This window comes from Calidris pugnax, unplaced genomic scaffold, assembly GCF_001431845.1.
Source record: "Calidris pugnax isolate Ruff unplaced genomic scaffold, ASM143184v1 scaffold195, whole genome shotgun sequence".
Lineage (NCBI taxonomy): Eukaryota > Metazoa > Chordata > Aves > Charadriiformes > Scolopacidae > Calidris > Calidris pugnax.
This window is the reverse complement of record NW_015090918.1, coordinates 1-19,649: the sequence shown is the minus strand read 5'-3', so window position 1 is coordinate 19,649 and position 19,649 is coordinate 1. Positions and strand designations below refer to the sequence as shown.

The 19,649-nt window shown below is 36.9% G+C and overlaps 1 protein-coding gene across 1 annotated transcript; it reads left to right on the top strand.

Moving 5' to 3' along the window:
* The first annotated feature begins 399 nt into the window (after positions 1-399).
* LOC106892474 (WD repeat-containing protein 17-like) lies at positions 400-19,599 on the top strand. Its single transcript, XM_014949700.1, has 11 exons — positions 400-604; positions 7,442-7,570; positions 8,277-8,460; positions 9,795-10,025; positions 11,898-12,149; positions 13,043-13,165; positions 13,516-13,703; positions 15,350-15,518; positions 16,598-16,689; positions 18,508-18,590; positions 19,509-19,599. Exons 1-11 carry the CDS (start codon positions 539-541, stop codon positions 19,597-19,599), a joined length of 1,608 nt encoding a protein of 535 aa, XP_014805186.1. The 5' UTR covers positions 400-538.
* The last annotated feature ends 50 nt before the right edge of the window (positions 19,600-19,649 follow it).

Genomic DNA, 19,649 nt, shown 5'->3' with positions numbered 1-19,649 from the left:
TTGGGCACTTGCGATAATCATGGCCCCTCCTACTGTGCCAGTGGAAACCACTCCCTGCACAACCAAAACATCACTGATTCTGAAGGGATTTTATATTTCAGTCCAAGCTTTTGTGCACTGAACCACGTTTCTTACAGACAGGACATTGGGGAAAAAAAAAGGAAAAGCATTTTTTAGGAGACCAAAAAGAATGACTCAAAGAGTGCCTCATTTTCAGAGCTCAGGAGCGGTGTAAAATCAAGCTTGAAGCCTTAACCTGCTTGAATTTAATATACTGGAATATATTATTTAGTAATTCTTTTAGTGTTTGAAGCCTTAACCTGCTTGAATTTAATATATTGATATTATTTAGTTATTGTTTTAGTGCTGATTTCTGTTTTCCAGTTCAGAATCCAACACATTTTAATTGCTGCTAAAAGTATTTCTGATTGTCTATTTATGAATGTCAAGCTTATTAATGTAGAATCAGATCACAGAGTTCAGCTTGTACTTACATGTGTTCAGGTTCTGTGCTTTTTATTCAACTGTGCCTTCTGTCATGGCTTGGATGGCTTATATTTCCCACTGGTTTGATGAAGATGATTGGTATGAAGGACAACAACGAGTAAGAATTGTTTAAATTAATATTTTTCTCTTTTTACTTCCTTTATATTTCTCTTCTGTAAGCTGCTGTTTGTTTTATTACTAGTACCAAAAGTAATATTCCCATAGCAATACTAAGAAGTGATTTTTTAGTAGCTTTAATGAGGTTTTGAATCATAGATAAACACATCTAAAATGAGGTTTTTGAAAATTAATGTTGCCAGCTGGATAAAAGATATTGAAAGTTTGGTGGCCACCTATTTGCATTTTTGAGGTTGCATAATTTAATGAGTAGTAAATCTTTAATATGCAATGAGATAGAAATGAAGCATTTAACTTTATTGTCTTAGGAGGAATTAATCTATTGTGCATGGAGCAAACGAAAATAATTATAAGCAGTAATTGAGTAAAACAAAAATATTTGGGAGGTGTTAAATTCACCCAGGGTCATTTCCAAGTTGTACCTTGGGTATCTGTATATTTTTATTAACGTTTTTCCAAGGAGGAGGAGTCGTTACTATAGCAACCATTGCAGGATTTCTTGGCTTTTTTTAACGTTTATTAACTGTGTGCCTTGGGCAAGCTGATCTGCTGCTGCTTTCATAGATCAGTGGTGGGAAGGGAGTATAAGTCACGTTTCTTTCACTGTATCGAGCTTTTTTTATGTAACCACCTGTTTCTGTAGTTTCTATTTCTCATTTTGATAGTATGTTCTCAGCTCTCGAATCAGGATGGGGAAGATGCTGCTGAAACAGCTTTAATTGTATTACTGTCTATTACTTGGTAATGCCAGTCATATGCTTGTAAGTATTTAAAAAGAGCAGATTTTAATACTTTTCCTCTGTTCTCATTTTATCTCACTCAAGATAAGAATGTTTCAGATGCAGAGTTATCTTTTAATAAAGATATTAATATATTAATCCTCAGGGATTTGGCTGTGAGACATGTCAAGAGGTAACTTTATCTGAAATCGGAAGTGTCCTCTTGGCAGTTGGCCAGCAGAAAAGCCATCTTCTAGTGGTTCTGGTAGCTCTGGGATGGAAGATGAGACTCAAATTCTTACGGAGGCTCTTAGATGCTTTGTACTGAGATCAGACGTGGTTGTATGTATTTCTTTGTGTCTGGAAACTAGATTTCTGGTACCATATGACTAACCAGTGCTTTGACAGATACAATGTCTTGGGTGAATTAGGTAGCCAGTTCAACGTTACTGGTGATGTATTGGTAGAAATACCAGCATTTCTCCATGCTCTGTTTCAAACCCTGGTGTTGCTCTTTAGATTTTAGAGGTTGCACAACAAAGAATATTCTAGATAAACTGTACAAGTAGCGTAGTCAAGAGTGTCACAACCACTCCTTTTTAAGACCCCAAGTTATGGCTTTCTAATGTTAAAATGCCTTAGGTATCTATCTTGGATTAATATATTTGCTTTTAATTTAAAATAAGTGTTTGTTCATGTAAAATTCAATCTCAGGCTGTGATTTCCAATCCAAACTCTTTCCAGACTTCAGTGAGAGGTCCACAACTTCTTCCCTTGTGAAGGCAGAGATACTGTGGTTACCTCAATTCCAGTAATAATTTGGCTCTGAGTTTATTATGGAGGTTTAAAATGCTGTGAACGCTAGTAGAACACTTGTTCATTTAGAATGATCTTTTAAACAATAGTGTTCTTTTCCTAGTCAGTGGGTGCATAACTGAACACTTGCTGGATTATCGTTAATTATCGTTAATTAATTAGGAGATGTCATCTGCAAATGCTGGTTGCAAGAGTCCAGCCAAGGCTTCTGGGGTTCTTGAAGGACCTTACTGAAATTCCAAAGGCACTTGTCCAATAAACCTACATAATTATTCTACATTGTGATTGTCGTGATTAAAGTAGTCAGTCTTGGCTCATCTTTTGCCCAGAAGGAGTTGCTTGAGGGTTGTGTGTGCACAGTCTCACTAAGAACCTCCATTAGCAACTGCAGTTCGATTTTCCACATCAAGAACTGAAAATTCTTTAGCATTTTTTTGTATTCCACGCAAAATAGGAAGAATTTTTGTTTAAGGGCAGTAGCTCAACTGATATTGGGATATCTGGTTCTTAAGGAATTATAACAAATATGGCACTGCCATCTGTTTCTTTGTTTCTAACCTTTTTTTCCCTATGGATCTATTAAAATCCATCACAGCTGATCTTTGACAATATGCATACTGTCAAATTTTTCATAGTGTAAGATTTATTCTCCTCTTCTGATGTGCTTACTTTTACTTTTGAGATTCCCCAGATTCATAAAGTAGTAGATATAAATATATTTAAATGTAATGGATAAATAGCACAGAGTAGAATTTAGAAAATGTATTAACTTCTCAAATGCTGCTTCCAGAAACATTGAAATTTTTGGAAAATTCATTGCTCTGTTTAGTCTTAGTAAATTTGATATGTCTGTTGGCTTTTAAGTTGAGTATCTACTAGAATGTTTTCAATTATCTTTTATGTCATGGGTCTGGACATAATAATCATAATTTAATTTTTTAACATGGCTATAAGGTGCTTGGTGGTTTCCAGCCCCGTTGGGAGAGGCCTAGGACTAATGATGTTTATGTTCTTACGTGAGACTTGGTGCTGTTGAGGCAGGCGCAGTCAGGAAGAGGTTGGTCTCTGCTGCATCCTGCAGACACATCAAGATTTCTTGGTAGGTTGGAAGACCTTCATGTTTTTAAAAAGAGTTGACCATTATCTGGTGCTTCAAACTGTGGAATGAATTTGAATCTCTCTGGCTCACAGGTCACATTTTCATCTCCAATTGATTTTCCCACAAAGATGGGTGAATATGGCCCATGTCTTTAAGGAGACATCATCTTTATATCACTAAAGAAAATCTTTAATTATTACATTATCATTGGTATAGCGACAAAAATACTGGTACTTGGGGATGCTAGTTTGGATGAGAAATAGCAGTTTTCTATGTCAAACGTACAGGAGTGACAGAATGATAGAAGCAGAATTGTCTGGGTTGGGAGGGACCTTTCAGATCATCAAAGGAAGAAAATATACAAATTTAATTGGAAAATAGTTAGAGTAGAATGAACACAGAAACACAGGATGCTATGGGGTTGGAAGGGATCTCTGGAGATCATCCAGTCCAACCCCCTGCCAGAGCAGGGTCACCCAGAGCAGGTCGCACAGGAACGTGACCAGGCAGGGTTTGAATGTCCCCAAAACAGAAGCAGAGGACACGAACACTTCTGTAGCTGTTCAGAAACGAGGGGTTTGTATATTTAGAAGCATGTTGATTAGTGTAAGGAGAGAGTATATTAATTTTTGCATGTGTGCCATATTGAATATGGACTCATTTGGACGGGTCATACACCATATGGACCACGATCGCTAATGATATAATCAGATTTTATTGGTTGTGCTTGATGGAGATAAAGTTATTAATAATTATAACATGCAAGTAAAGGGTGGATTTGAAAGCTATTCTTATTTTGTATTGTTGTCGTGCAATCAGGAAATGCAACAAGTGATGAAATACGCTGCATGGCTGAAGCAGGGAAAAAAAAAAAAAGGAGTTGGGTTAAAATGAAAATTAAAATGGTGCCTGTTAAAGAGCCGCAGTTGCCAGGCTACTGAGAGTGCCGGCTCGTGTGTGGTGCAACACAATGCTCCCTCTCCTCTCCTGCATCCTTTCTGAACTGCTTTATGCTGCCAACATCAAGGTTTAGTTCCTTCAGCTGTCAAGTAAAGTGATTTCCTTCTACAACCAGAGCAAGATTTTGCAGTTTGGGGAGCAGCGAGGTATTGGAATGAACATGGACATTCTTAAGTGGTTTACAAAACATGATACCTATGCTAAGGTAGGGATTATTAGGCATTTATCTTTAAGTTATTGATATATAGCCATGTCTATGTATCTAGTCCATTCAGTTGTTATTTTTAAATAATATTAACTCTATGGTATACAGAATTTCAGTTTAATGTGGGTTTTTTTCTATATTTAGCAACAAGGAAGGACTTAGCATGTTGCTGCTCATGCCAATTGCAAATAAAAGGTTTTGTTGTCCTCCCTCTTCCCTTCATCTCCTTGGAAACTGGGCATCCTTTGACAGCTTTCCCAGGCAGTTTTTACATGCACAGGTTTTGTCAGTGTATACTTAAAGAGTCCAATATAATTACTTGTACATCCCCTATTTTGAAATAAAATGCCTTTTTTAAGAAAGTATGAAAAATTTCCATTGTAAAAAAAATAAAATGCAACATGTGGGAAATAATGCATATATATATTTATTCAGTTCTGCTGCATTTCTAATTTTTTGCCATTTTCCTCTGATGAATGCTGCTTTCTCCCTTCTACTATAAGCCTGTTCAACAGAAATCTATAATGTCAGAGAAGACCTGCAGGAGCCTGCTTTGAAGCATGATTAAAGAGAATAAATGAGAATAAAAGAGAATAACAGTCAGTATGCCACACAATTGTCATTTCTTCTAGGTACCATTGTACTGAATTACGAAGCAAATGCTGCTTCTTAATTACAGGTTTTCTTGTAAAACTGTATATATAACTCATTACAAGGAAATATTAACAAGTTTAAAACAGCAAATACTAGTAAATAATGTGACAATTCCTTGCTGTAATAGAGCTCAATATTTTACAGATGTAATTTTTTTTGCATATACTTAAATAGGAAAAGTCTATATGAAGAATCAAAGTTTAATAATGCTTCTTAAGCATGAATTAACTCAGTGAAATACTGAGCATTTTTAACCTGAGTCTTGATCTTATGAGACATTTTCATTTGAATAGCAGACTTGAAGAAAAATAGTTCATTATTAAAAATGGTTGTTTTAAATTAAACTTGTGAATTTGGCTTCTGCTGGTGAATTTCTTCAAAAAACATTAAAGTTACCATTTGTCTTTAATGTTAATGTAGAACAAAGACAAATGTTGCCTTCTATTTTAAATATAGTACTTAATGTGACATATCCAGTAATTCTTACAGACATCCATTCAGAACTAGGCTGAAATAATTTGATAGCCACGTGATTCTTCTTCTCATATCAAGGCAAAAAGGAAGATCTACCAAATATATTAACAGGAATTTTTTTAAAAACACAAATAACTGCAGAATCCTACAAATCAAATCTGTTGTTACACTGAAAGAAACACTTGTGGAATTCTGCTTTAGCATCTGTAAGATGTCTTAATGTTACAGTGCATCTTACTGGTAATCAAACTGCACATTAAACAAGATTTAAGATAATGTTTTCTTACAGATTAAACTTCATCAAATCAGGAACTTCTTAGCTCCCGTATGAGATGGTTAAAAAGAGGATCTGTACAAAATGAGACAAATCTTTTCCTATTGTGAAATCAATATTTGTGCACTCTCGGTGTCTAAAAAAATGTTCACTTTAATCATTCTCATATATGGTAAACCTACAAACTCAGCCTACGATAATCCAATATTGAACATCTAATTCTCTTCTACTTCTCCGTGGCTTTTTTCATGGTCCTTATTTGTTTGCTGACGTACCTGTTGTTTTAACTGTAATTCTCCCTGGAATCAAGAGTGGAAAAAGAGAGTTCTGGTTCCAGGGATTATTCCATATTTTAGTCAATTGTAATATAATCAACAGGATGACTTTAATTTCAAAAAAGCCAGTTATTTTTTCATTGTGACTGGGAAAAGTCTGTGGTGCAGTTTGGAATGCCCTAAATCCAAGTATTTCTGAATATATGTGATTGATACTCTAATCGCACAACCTTGCAATTATATTAAATGGCAAAATCAGAAATTTGGAGTCTATTTTTTATCACTTTGTGGTGATGAAGATGAGTCTTTAAATGATAAGATAAATTTCTTTCTGCAGGACTTGTAATTTATAACATGAGTTGGATTGTCAATAAACTGCAAGGGGATGCAATTTATGGAACTGTTCTCTCTAGAATCTCTAATTTATTTGCTGCAGAAGTCAGAAAAATTAAGGCTGTTGGCAGAAAGCAAGTCCAACAGCCAAAGCACTATCTGCAGCAGAGCTGTATTTTGTAACTTATTTTTCTCTACATTTTTGTTCTGTTGTTGCACCGTCTCCTTTACCAACATTTTCAGAAGCCAAACGTGGGTATTTCATTTTCTTTAGGCATTTAGAACTCAGAATCTTCAAACACTGTAACTACAGCCAATGGTATCTTTGAGATGACTAGTCCCAAACCTTCAATCTGGTTCTCGTCTTCTGCTGAAGAAGCACCCAAAATAAGTCTCTCTCAATTTTTTTTTTCTTTCACACTTTCCAAAGTGAAAGAGAGAGACTTATAATCTCATGGAGATTTCTTCTTATATTTATTCATTACTATTTATCTGCCAAGTAGATATCCCAGGCAGATAAGAAGCCCTGCTGAAGTCATACATCTGAAGAAGGTGAAGAAGGTCATCTAAATATCCTGTGTGGGGGCAGTACCTTCAGTCGTGCTCCCAGAGCCTTGTTTGGATTTGATTTCACTTCTTTGCAGAAGTGGTGAATCCTTCTTGCAGCACTGTGAAACCTTATTCTTCGGTTTGCATCACCCCACTGTTGCAGGCTGGGGTCTACCTGAGCATCATTGGCAACCTCAGTTTTTTCCTCCCAAACAGATTCCTGTGGATGATATTAAAATCCCCTTCTTTTTAGCACTGAAGCCTCCGAAAATCTGCTTGGCCTTATTCCAGCTACGTTCATTTGTACCTCGTAAACACAAGATGTTCCTGCTAAAACATAAAGGCTAGCTATATTTTTAAGGGACATATGTATACATTATTTATGGGAACAAAAATGTATTATTCTATTCTTTAACATCCCGTCACCTTGTGGAAATCTAATGAATTTCTCTTTTCAAGGCAAAAATGTCGCAGGTGAAACAAGTGGGACTTTTAGCTGCTGGATGTCAGCCATGGAACAAGGATGTGTGTGCTGCCAGTGGGGACAGATTTGCCTACTGTGCTACCCTTGCTATTTATATTTATCAGGTAAAATTAGCTTTATTTAACAAGATAGTTACATTTTTACGCTGTTGTCTGTCTCACTTTGAACCCTTTCCATCAATGTATGGTTGCTGCTGAGATGATGTTTGTGTAAATCTCAGTCTTCCATTCAAGATACCTCTTCCATATTATTTTTTCTCCTTGTTATGTAAAGCTAGTGCAAAAGATTGATGTAAACTTTATATTTCATAGAATCATAAAATCTCATAGAATCATAGAATGGTTAGAGTTCAAAAGGACCTTAAAGATCATCGTGTTACCACCCCCCTGCCCTGGGCAGGGACACCCCCCACCAGCCCAGGTTGCTCCAAGCCCCCTCCAACCTGGCCTTGAACCCCTCCAGGGATGGGGCATCCACAACTTCTCTGGGCAACCTGTTCCAGTGTCTTTTCTGTCCAAGTCAAATTTTAATTTACAGGTTCTCTGGGCAACCTGGGCCAGTGTCTTTTCTGTCCAAGTAAAATTTAAATTTGTTGAGAATTTGAGAACATTGAGAATATTTCTGAATATTTGAGAATATTGAATATTGAGAATTTAATTTATTAAGAAGTCAGGTATTGACAATTGTTAAATCCACTATAAATTCATCTGTACGTCTAATGCTGTTCTAGGAATTATTCTTCAGCCCAACAGTACTTAAAATGAGTTTACAAAAGATGTATTTCTAAAATGAATTTTCTGTTTTGTGTAGCTGGATCACCGGTACAATGAATTCAAGCTGCGGGCAATTATGTCTGAGCATAAGAAGACGATCACAGCCATCTCGTGGTGTCCCCACAACCCTGACGTGTTTGCAAGTGCCAGTGCAGACAGCTTAGTGATTATCTGGAATGTGCCTGAGCAGAAAGTCGTGGCCAGGCTGGACAATACAAAAGGTATTTCAGACACAGATATTTCTGAATATTTGAGAATATTGAATATCGAGAATTTAATTTATTGAGATGTCAGGATTGACAATTGTTAAATCCACTATAAATTCATCTGTACGTCTAATGCTGTTCTAGGAATTATTCTTCAGCCCAACAGTACTTAAAATGAGTTTACAAAAGATGTATTTCTAAAATGAATTTTCTGTTTTGTGTAGCTGGATCACCGGTACAATGAATTCAAGCTGCGGGCAATTATGTCTGAGCATAAGAAGACGATCACAGCCATCTCGTGGTGTCCCCACAACCCTGACGTGTTTGCAAGTGCCAGTGCAGACAGCTTAGTGATTATCTGGAATGTGCCTGAGCAGAAAGTCGTGGCCAGGCTGGACAATACAAAAGGTATTTCAGACACAGAGATCTGTTTGATCCACGCAGCTTTTTCATCCACAGGTGTCAGAAATACTTCATATTGAGTAAACTCTAAGCAGTTTCAGTTTGGATTTTCAGCTTGAGGAGTTTGTCTTACTGTCATTTATTTCTTCAGACACGTGGTGTCCCCACAACCCTGACGTGTTTGCAAGTGCCAGTGCAGACAGCTTAGTGATTATCTGGAATGTGCCTGAGCAGAAAGTCGTGGCCAGGCTGGACAATACAAAAGGTATTTCAGACACAGAGATCTGTTTGATCCACGCAGCTTTTTCACCCACAGGTGTCAGAAATACTTCATATAGAGTAAACTCTAAGCAGTTTAAGTTTGGATTTTCAGCTTGAGGAGTTTGTGTTACTGTCATTTATTTCTTCAGACGCCCACTCTGAAATTAAGAGGATGATGAGATGGAGATTTTAAGCTCAAAAACCCTTAGACTGGAATGCCAGCAGTTGGGTGTTGGGCAGCTGAATTAACTGTCATATAACCAGAAGGAAGCCATCAGAGTTCCCTTCGATTACAGAGCTGCCTTTCTAATTTTGTTCACAAATATCTGCCTCTGTTATATTTGGCTCTAATTTAAATTTCATTATGTTTCGCAAAAATAGACATCTTAAAGGTTTCAGTATTTTACCAGGTCTGTGATTGAAATTAAGTACAGGTATCATAAAATAGAGCCCATCAAAGTAGTATTACAATAATTTGGGAAATAATTCTGCTTCCTGCCTATAGATATATGTTTACTTTTACACCATAAGATGTTCCCACTGTTGTCTAAATTTAATCTAATCGTTTTTATGTAGAAGAATAATTATTTCTACAGCTTTTCTAGCCAATGTACTGATACTGGGCCAAGCAGTGATACACTGAATTTCATATCCTGGTCCTTACACGGTTTCCCTGTGTGTTTCAGGAATCCCTGCCTCCCTGAGCTGGTGCTGGAATGCCGGGGACACGGTGGCCTTTGTGTCCCACAGAGGTCCCTTGTACATTTGGACAATCTCAGGACCCGACAGTGGGGTGATGGTGCACAGGGAAGCACATAGTTTCTTGTCAGATATCAGTCTCTTTCGGTGGCATCCAAAGAAAAAAGGAAAAGTAGTGTTTGGACATACTGATGGGAGCCTGTCTGTTTTTCAGCCAGGTAAAAACTGATACGGTAAAACATTTATTTTTATATGTATATCTTATATTTGAGAGAACCTGAGCATCCACAGGTTCATTGCTTGGGAGCTGGCTGTGATTGACTCCTGACTGGGAGGCTCTACTCTTTCTGCTTAGCTGTGAGTCACTGCTGCATAATTAGTAAATGACAACTGTTTTTTTTCATCATTATCTATTCAGGTTTTTCTCTCATGGCTGTATTTTCTTTTAATTAACTCCAGGCCATCAAATGTTGTAGCAGAACATTTAATGTGAAATAAAAACATCCCAGGATTTAAGATTAGTACCCTATTTTCAAAGAAACACAGTGCAGTCATGAAGAGCCAAGTGTCCTGTCCTAGTTCACCTTTCATTTGTTCTCCAAATAAGCACCGCTGAATGATTCACAGGGCTGGTGTCATCTTTTAATGGAAAATAAAATTTAACAGTTGGGGTTTCCATCAGCTTTGCTTCTACTCTCTTCTGTGGAGCCCGGGGAGAACTGAGCAGCTCCTCAATGTCCATGCTCCCCACCAGCTGGTTGGGCTTTCTTGGGACTGGCTTGGATCGCTTGAGGGCTTTTTGCTTTTAATTCTTGTAAAGCTACCTGAAAAATGACAATTCTGCTTTGTTGTCAGTGCTTGGTTTTCACTTGAATGGTGATTTTTCATTCAGCAAAAATCTGCACTGAAAAGTAAGCCGGGGACACTGTTAAAGAAGGAGGAAATCCCAAAGGTTTTGGCAAATTTAAAGGATTTATCTGGTATTTCTGATATTATTCCTGTTGTTATTCCTGATGTTTCAAAAGAGACAACTGCTGTCTTATACACAAATATAAATGGAATGGAGAAACCAGTTTATGCTGCTAATTGTTATTCAGTCTAAAATTATTTCCTCCATTTCTGGTAGTTGTTCTATAAAGTTACCATAGATATAGTGTTCATTAATAGCATTTTCCCTAGAAAAACATAGTGAGAGTTATTTTAATATTCAGCTTTTTTTTTTTTAAGTCTACCAGAATAGGTGTAGTTCTCCATCAGTCATTAAGGAACCTAGGTAGCTCTTGGCTTTTGTCATATTAGGAAGAATTGCGTTATTCTTTATCGACATTGAAAATTAGATTAAAAACTGAACAATGGAAGCTGTCAATTCATTATTTCAGAAAAGGGGTATAATTTTAGGTTTTTTTTTTAATACAAAATCACAACTTCAGAATTACGGATCTATGTTGTTAATTATTCGTTGGGACTACACACTGCCATGTAAAACTAAGAGCCAGCTCTCTGTAAAAACAAAAAGCAGGAAATAAAGGTGATGTTACAAATTGTGGTGCTTGATAATACGGATGATCAAGTGAAGTATGTTGTCTCTTATGCAGGTGTCAAACTGGATATTTAACCACCTGTTCTGGCTTCAAAATCTATGAATGCTTCAGAATTGCACACGTAGTTTTGAGGAGGAAAAAAATCTAAAGGCAATTGTTCATAATTTTTTTAACTGCGACACATTTTTTTCTAGTTCACACTGCTTTTGTTTTGCCTGAATTTGCCTCTATATGAAAATACAGATAACTTATATTTTCAGCTGTGGTGCAGGCCTTTATTCATGACAATTGTTAGGCCAATGTATATGATTTAACATACTTTGTGATAAAATTATGGTGATAAACCTGACAGCTCTTTCTATTTCCTGCTGTATTAAGAAGATTGGATCTGATGGAGCCAGAACTACTTAAAGTCAAATATTTCAAAGCCACCTTCATTCATTTCACTGGTGCAGAGTAGAGCGGGCTACGAAAAATGTCAGGGAGAGATGGAAAGGATATACTTGATAGCATTTTGTAATAATAATCTGTTTTCTTGTCCTCCTAAAGGTTCTAAAAATCAGAAACACGTCTTAAGACCAGAGTCCCTGGAAGGAACGGATGAAGAGGACCCAGTTACGGCGCTGGAGTGGGACCCTTTGTCAACAGATTACCTTCTGGTGGCGAATCTACACAACGGCATTCGCCTGGTGGATTCTGAATCTCTCTCCTGTATCACAACCTTTAGTTTTCCCAGCGCGGCGGCGTCCGTTCAGTGTTTGGCCTGGGTTTCTAGTGCACCCGGGATGTTTGTGACTGGAGGTGAGCCTTTTCTTTCCCTATTTGCACAAAAGTAATGAAGTCTTAGTCTTCCACATTGATACTTCAAATTTTCTCTCTCTGTTTCTTAACATTTCTACAAATAACAGCATTCGTGTACTGTACAAAAAAATACACAAAAGTAATGAAGTCTTAGTCTTCCACATTGATACTTCAAATTTTCTCTCTCTGTTTCTTAACATTTCTACAAATAACAGCATTCGTGTCCTGTACGAAAAAATTAAACTGTAGAAAAGAACAGGAAACTACTGAGCAGTTTTTTCTTATTTTCTATTTCTTTGGTACATAAATGAGTGACTTTAATCTGGTTTTTTTCATACTAAATATTTTCCTCATGCACATTAAACTGTAGAAAAGAACAGGAAACTACGGAGCAGTTTTTTCTTATTTTCTTGGGTATATAAATGAGTGATTTTAATCTGTTTTAGCAACAAAGATGAGAGTTACTTTGGGAATAGGACTAAAATGCCTTGTACTAGTAGTGGATGTCACTTCATGCTCCCCAGCTTTTCTTGCTCTATTTTTAGAAGGATTTTTTTTAAAAAATGACTCTATTTCCTGCCTCTTTTCTACACCAAAGACCTTAGATTGAAGAACTAATGAGTAAGGAAAGTGAGACACTGAGAATCTTTTAAAATGAGAGAGGTTCCATAGAGTTTATCTACTAAAGTTTAAGTAACTAGTGCTAATAATTATTGTTGTTAATGGTGACACTGCCATGGAGATGACATTCCTTCTTATAAAACTCTTAGGATTCTAAGTTTAATTGCACTATTTTTGCTTAAATCAGTCCTTACACTGCATACCTGTGTACAGTAAAAAGAGAGTAATAAATAAAACAAATAAATGGTTGGTATGTTTTTGTTAAACCTCAGATTCTCAGGTTGGAGTGTTACGTTTTTGGAATGTTTCCCGTACAACACCTATAGATAATTTTAAATTGAAGAAAACTGGTTTCCATGGTTTGCACGTGCTGAGTTCCCCTCCAAAGAAAAAGCGTAAGTGTCATTTTTGTTTTTATTCCTTGCAGTGGCTGCAAGTAAAGAAAAATCTTGCTTGTGATTCTTGTTACAAGTAGATCTCTGTAAGTTTGGGTCAGTTCTGTAGTTATTAACTAAACAAAGTACCCTCTGATGTCAAGGGCTGGACAAATGTGTAAAGCATCAAGCACTTTATAAGGTCCTTCTTTAGGAGGGAAGGCTTCAGTCAGGAATTCTCCATTACTTTTGGTTTTAAGCTCATTGGAATGCAAAGCATTTAACTCTGTATAATTGCTACTTATGATAAAATGGAAAAAAAAATAAAAATAATCTTACCTGTGTATATCTTTTTGCTTTATTTTGTGCAGCATGTTCATCCCAGTATCCTACGAAAAATCACCATACGTCCTCAACCAGCGAGGCTGTTCCTCCTCCAACTTTAACCCAAAACCAAGCGTTTTCCCTCCCTCCTGGTCATGCCGTCTGCTGCTTCATGGATGGTGGAGTGGGCCTTTATGACATGGGAGCCAAAAAGTGGGATTTCCTGAGAGATCTGGTACGTTTGCCCTCTGTCTTTGGCATGAGAGGTTTTTTGGCTTATATACTTTCTTCTAACAGCAAAAAAATAGACAATAAAATCTTCACAGCTCTGTAAAACAGTTTCTGTCATTAGTAGAGTCTTAAATTTCTAGGGAACAAAGTGACAGTTCTCAAGTTGAAACCAAAAAGTGGGATTTCCTGAGAGATCTGGTGCGTTTCCCCTCTGTCTTTGGCATGAGAGTTTTTTTGGCATATATACTTTCTTCTTACAGCAAAAAAATAGACAATGAAATCTTCACAGCACTGTAAAACAGTTTCTGTCATTAGAAGAGTCTTAAATTTCTAGTGACAGTTCTCAAGTTGAACGTGGGCCTTTATGACATGGGAGCCAAAAAGTGGGATTTCCTGAGAGATCTGGTACGTTTGCCCTCTGTCTTTGGCATGAGAGGTTTTTTGGCTTATATACTTTCTTCTAACAGCAAAAAAATAGACAATAAAATCTTCACAGCTCTGTAAAACAGTTTCTGTCATTAGTAGAGTCTTAAATTTCTAGGGAACAAAGTGACAGTTCTCAAGTTGAAAGTAAATCTTCAGGGAAAAAGACTGAATCTTGTTATTCTCTACTTTTTTAAGTATTCTGGAGTTTTCATCCAGAAATAAAGATGTAAGGTCTTGGGTTTTTGTGTTTGTTTTTTTTAAACTGAAATCTTAATTTGATGGCCTTCTCAGAAATATTATCTGGAGGGTTTTCTACAATCCAGAATAAAAGTTCCAGTCAAATCAGAGGGAAAACATACGCAACTCAGATGGTGGTCATTCACTTTAAAATGAGAAAGACCAAATTATTAAATCTTCTTTGCAGTAGAAATTCCAAACTGGGTTTAGCACATCTTACATGAGCCTCTTTTTCACTGGGCTTTGGGTTATTCTTGAGGATTTTGCTCTTTTGCTCTTCCCCCCATTCCCTTTTCCTTGGTAAAATGTGAATAATTCCCAGCTTTACTCCCACCCTGTGAACAGAGGCTGGTGGTTGGTGTTTGTTTTCCATTCTTAATGAAGCTGAGGCTTAAAAAACCTCTTAGATATTGTCTGGTTTTCCTGTGTGTGTAAAGTTAAATACTACAAATGCGTATCTTGGAAAACTAACAACATGTGAAATTTCTAGTGGATTGAAGTTTAAAGTGCAATAGAGCATAGACTGTATTTAGAACATAGAAAAATTAGTGGAATACTAGAAAACTTTTAGAATGTGATCCACATACAAAGCTTTACTTTTTTCAGTCAGATACTTTTTTACCTAAAGGGCAAAATTACTTCTGTTTTGAAAAGTTATTTTTTCTTGGTTGTTTTTTTAGCTTAGCTTTTTAATTCTGTGTGTTAGCAACTCAGTTCCAATGGAAAATGCTAACAAATCCCAGGCATTGCATCACTCTGTTTTAGGGCAGAATTTTTCTATCTTTAATAATGATCTATGAAAGGAAGGAGAGTTATAGTCCAAGCTATTTTATGCCTTTTAATTTTAACTGATAGCCAGGTTTTTTGGCAATTGTAATTAGTCTGACAGGTTGTAATACAATGTATTTTAGAGTTTGATCTAGAGTTGGACTTTTGAAAAAAAAATCAAATGTAATAAAAATGGATTAAATATTTGTTTCATTTAAGGGACATGTTGAGACCATCTTTGATTGCAAATTCAAACCTGATAACCCTGATCTTCTTGCTACAGCTTCATTTGATGGCACAATAAAAGTTTGGGACATAAATACTTTAACAGCGGTTTACACATCTCCTGGTAATGAGGGGGTTATTTATTCCCTTTCTTGGGCTCCAGGTAAGAATATTTTGCTTTGGGTCTGAATGTTCTTTGAATTTGCATTGGCCAGCAGCAATTTGTGTTATAAAAGTATTAGTTTGAGATAGAAATGTATCTTAGAAGGTTTAAACGTGACTGAACTTTTATCTGTGAACCCTGTAGGATTCAGTGCTTCAGAAATTCTTATGCAGACAATGAAGAGGATTTATTTGCATGGGAAGAGTTGATTAAAAGAATTCCCATTCTATTTCATGCTGGAAAAGTGGAACATGCATTTAGTTCTTTTTCTTCCTCCTTTGTGTAGGATTCTAATCACTGATGAGCTCTGTTTTTACCCTGTCAGAATAGGTAGTACCTTTTCAGCTTCAGTTCCTTACCATCCTGGCCAAAAGTTCCTGTCCATCCCAGACAGAACTTTTCCTGCTTCTTTCTTACTCCTAGAGAGTTCCTCTCCACCTTGTACTGTAATTTATTTTCATTCCTAATATATAATCCAATGCATCCCACCATTTGTAATTTTTTTTTCTTATTCTTCTGCCTGAATCTCTTTCCATCTTATACACGTGCCTTTCTAGGCTCCTCCTACAGAGATTGCATTTTCTGCCTCTGAAGTGTGGTATAAAATAATAAAATAACAGTAAAATAACAGTCAAAACTTATATATAAATGTACCATATAGGTATTTAGGAAAAGTATAGCTACATTGGGGTAGAGGGTCGCTGGGGTGAGGAGAAAGAATTTGATGGCTTTTGGATTAGGACTGAATTCAGTTCTCAGGCTCTCACTATGGAGTCAGATATTCAGATTTTCTGCCCTGTAGAGTGTGGTTACAGATCCAAGCACTGGTTTACAACAATGCAACTTTTATTTTGTCCTTTCCTCAAAACAGGAGTGTAGAAAAGCAGGTCAGACTTTTGTGGAGATTGATATTTGTGACTGAGTATCAAGTACTGGCCTGAAACCACGAAAAGCTCTTGTTTACGTGTCATTGATGTCTTCCATTTTACATTTCTTGAATGTAAAGCAGAAACATATTAGTCAAACAATGTTGGGATCTGATGTTTATTGTGAGATCTTACACATGTCTTTCTGTCAAGGAGATCTGAACTGCATCGCAGGGGCGACATCCCGGAACGGTGCCTTCATCTGGGACGTCCCGAAAGGCAAAATGATAACCAGGTTCAGTGAGGTAAGAGGAGATCACATCGCTTTTTCTCTGTATGAAATCCAAGTCAGTCGTTCCTTCTACTGCCAATAAATAAAGATGGGTTTAAATTAATGTTTTTAAAAGGTGCTATAATATAAAAATCTATAGAAAGAGTTACGTAGGTGCCAGTTTATCTCTGAGGCAGAAGAATTTTTACTTGTGATATGAGAATGATGAAGCCCCAGATGGTCTCAATTATCTTCAAATTGGTCTGTAGTGATACAGAGCAGAAGTGTAGCTGTTTCTTTCTTAAGTGTGTGGATGTATATGGGCACACAGACTTTAAACTGGTATCAAAATGTAAAATGATGTCTTTTCAAACAAAAGGCTCATAAAAAAAATCCAGTCCCTGGATTTAGACCAATAAAGCTCTAGTTTGCACCACAGCAAGCAGGAGGCCTTATTGAGACTCTTGCCTTGTCTTAGCTGAAATCTGTGCAGGCATTTGCAAGTCCTGGAGCAGTAGCATAATTGTTAGTGGCAGAAGGAGCTATTTAATCATCGAATCACAGAATTGGAAGGGACCTTAAAGACCATCCAGTCCTCCCCTCTGTGCCCTGAGCAGGGACACCTCCCACCAGCCCAGGTTGCTCCAAGCCCCCTCCAACCTGCCCTTGAACCCCTCCAGGGATGGGGCAGCCACAGCTTCTCTGGGCAACCTGGGCCAGGCTCTCACCACCCTCACACCAAACAAGTTCTTCCCCACAGCTCAGCTCAATCTCCCCTATTTCAGTTTAAGACCATTCCCCTTTGTCCTATCCTACTGTGTTGTGGTTTTCTGTTCTGTTTTTGGTATTCTTAGCACATAGCTGTGATCTTCAGATTATATACAGACAAAATTAACTGTGGCATCTCCACCCCAGGATAAAGGATATTCTTTAATAAGAGAGAGATGAAGGATGAGGGCAGAAAACAAATGTGGCCTTGAACCCCTCCAGGGATGGGGCAGCCACAGCTTCTCTGGGCAACCTGGGCCAGGCTCTCACCACCCTCCCACCAAACAAGTTCTTCCCCAGATCCCACCTCAATCTCCCCTCTTTCAGTTTAAGACCATTCCCCTTTGTCCTATCCTACTGTGTTGTGGTTTTCTGTTCTGGTTTTGGTATTCTTAGCACATAGCTGTGATCTTCAGATTATATACAGCCAAAATTAACTGTGGCATCTCCACCCCAGGATGAAGGATGCTCTTTAATAAGAGAGAGATGAGGGGTGAGGGCAGAAAACAAATATACATTCATACATCTGGGAGTTCCTGAGTTCTAACACTCAGAAGATTTGCACTTGTGCTACTAAACATCTTTTCTCAAAACACTCATCCTGAAACATGTCCCACTGAAGTTTTCATGTACCACAATTATTCGTGCTCAATGACTCCATTATTCCAACCAGGGGTGAACTTTTATTCGAGCTTCAGGTCCCTGTACTTATGGGTTGCTCATTCTTCAACTCAACATGGTTTTGTCCCTGGGATTCTGGAGAGTAAATGTCAGTTTTACTGTCTCTCTTCTCAGTCCCAATTTTTGGACTTGGATATTCTCAAATATCCCAGTTATACTGGGGACTCACTATAATGTGGTTTTATAAGTGTTACTTTACTGGGAGAAAAGCAGCAGAATAAAATCTCAAATATCCCAGTTATACTGGGGACTCATTATAATGTGGTTTTAGAAGTGTTACTTTACTGGGAGAAAAGGGCTAAAGCCCATAGCAGAATAAAATTTAAAAAAAAGATGAGTCAATAGATGAGAGAAAAAAGGGGTGAATTATTTCTTATTGATAGGTATTTTGCATTTTTTGAAGCATGGAAAGAATGGAATCTTCTGCATTGCCTGGAGTCATAAAGATTCCAAAAGAATAGCAACCTGCAGCAGTGATGGATTTTGGTGAGTGTTATTGGAAGAAAAAAGAAAATTTCTAATGCAGTTCTCAAGTCAGTAAATTTTGACACATTGATTTCTATCAGTTATTAATTTAAAAACTGTTCTTACTGGCCAAAACTTGGGTTATATTCATCTCCTGTACTTTTTAGAATATATTTTTCGTGATTTTAAGAAAAGAAATAAAGCAATAGTTTGCAAAAGGAGTAATGTCTAAGACTCTGATAGAGAAACTGAATATTGATTTATTTTGTTTTATTTAGCCAAAAATATTCATCTAGATTTCTTATTTGTAGCTAGAGGACTGTTTTCAAAAACTATTCCACTTTACTTATCTTCATTTATTATATTTTGTTAAAGTTGGTTATTTCAAAGACTAAGAATCGCTACGTTAGACCAAAGTAATTGCAGTTGTACCATTACAGGAGTAAATAGTTTATTTGTAAAAATTTACAAATGCCCATTGAGAACATTTTTGCATGTTTTGTGTTTTGGTACATTTTTAAATCCTTATTCACTCTTTTCCTTTGCGGCTCATGGTATTTCAGCTCAAACATAATGAACATGAATTTTAGAAAACAATCAATATTTTTTTTAATTCCCCAAAGATCTATTAGTACCTTGAAGCAAAGCTGCAACATAGATTTTGGGCTGAGGGCCCTTTCAAGGAGGGAGGTACCGCTGTGGACACCTTTACAGCTCCTCTGAAAGAACGTGGACCTTAAATCAAAGTCCAATTAAATGTTTTATTGGGAAATACATCATTAGCCTTGCAGTTGAGGGGCTGTAGGAATAAAGATTTCTCCTGTGCTTTATGTATATTTTTTTTCTATCTGGCTTATTTGCCCAGAATCAAACTTGGCTTTTGGTTAACCTGCTCAGAATGCTTTTTTCCTCCTAATATTCCATTGTAATTGGTTTCAGTATCGTTCGGACCATTGACGGCAAGGTCCTTCACAAGTACAAACATCCAGCTGCTGTGTTTGGCTGTGACTGGAGTCAAAACAACAAGTAAGTAAAAATTAACCTGAAGAATTGATAATATTTACTATTTACATTGATTAC

Bases quoted from the DNA above. Each gene is read 5' to 3' on its own strand.
- LOC106892474 (XM_014949700.1), top strand. From the start codon at position 539: ATGGCTTGGATGGCTTATATTTCCCACTGGTTTGATGAAGATGATTGG. The intron at 605-7,441 runs GTAAGAATTGTT...TCTCTTTTCAAG, and splicing joins GGTATGAAGGACAACAACGA to GCAAAAATGTCGCAGGTGAA. The intron at 7,571-8,276 runs GTAAAATTAGCT...TGTTTTGTGTAG, and splicing joins TTGCTATTTATATTTATCAG to CTGGATCACCGGTACAATGA.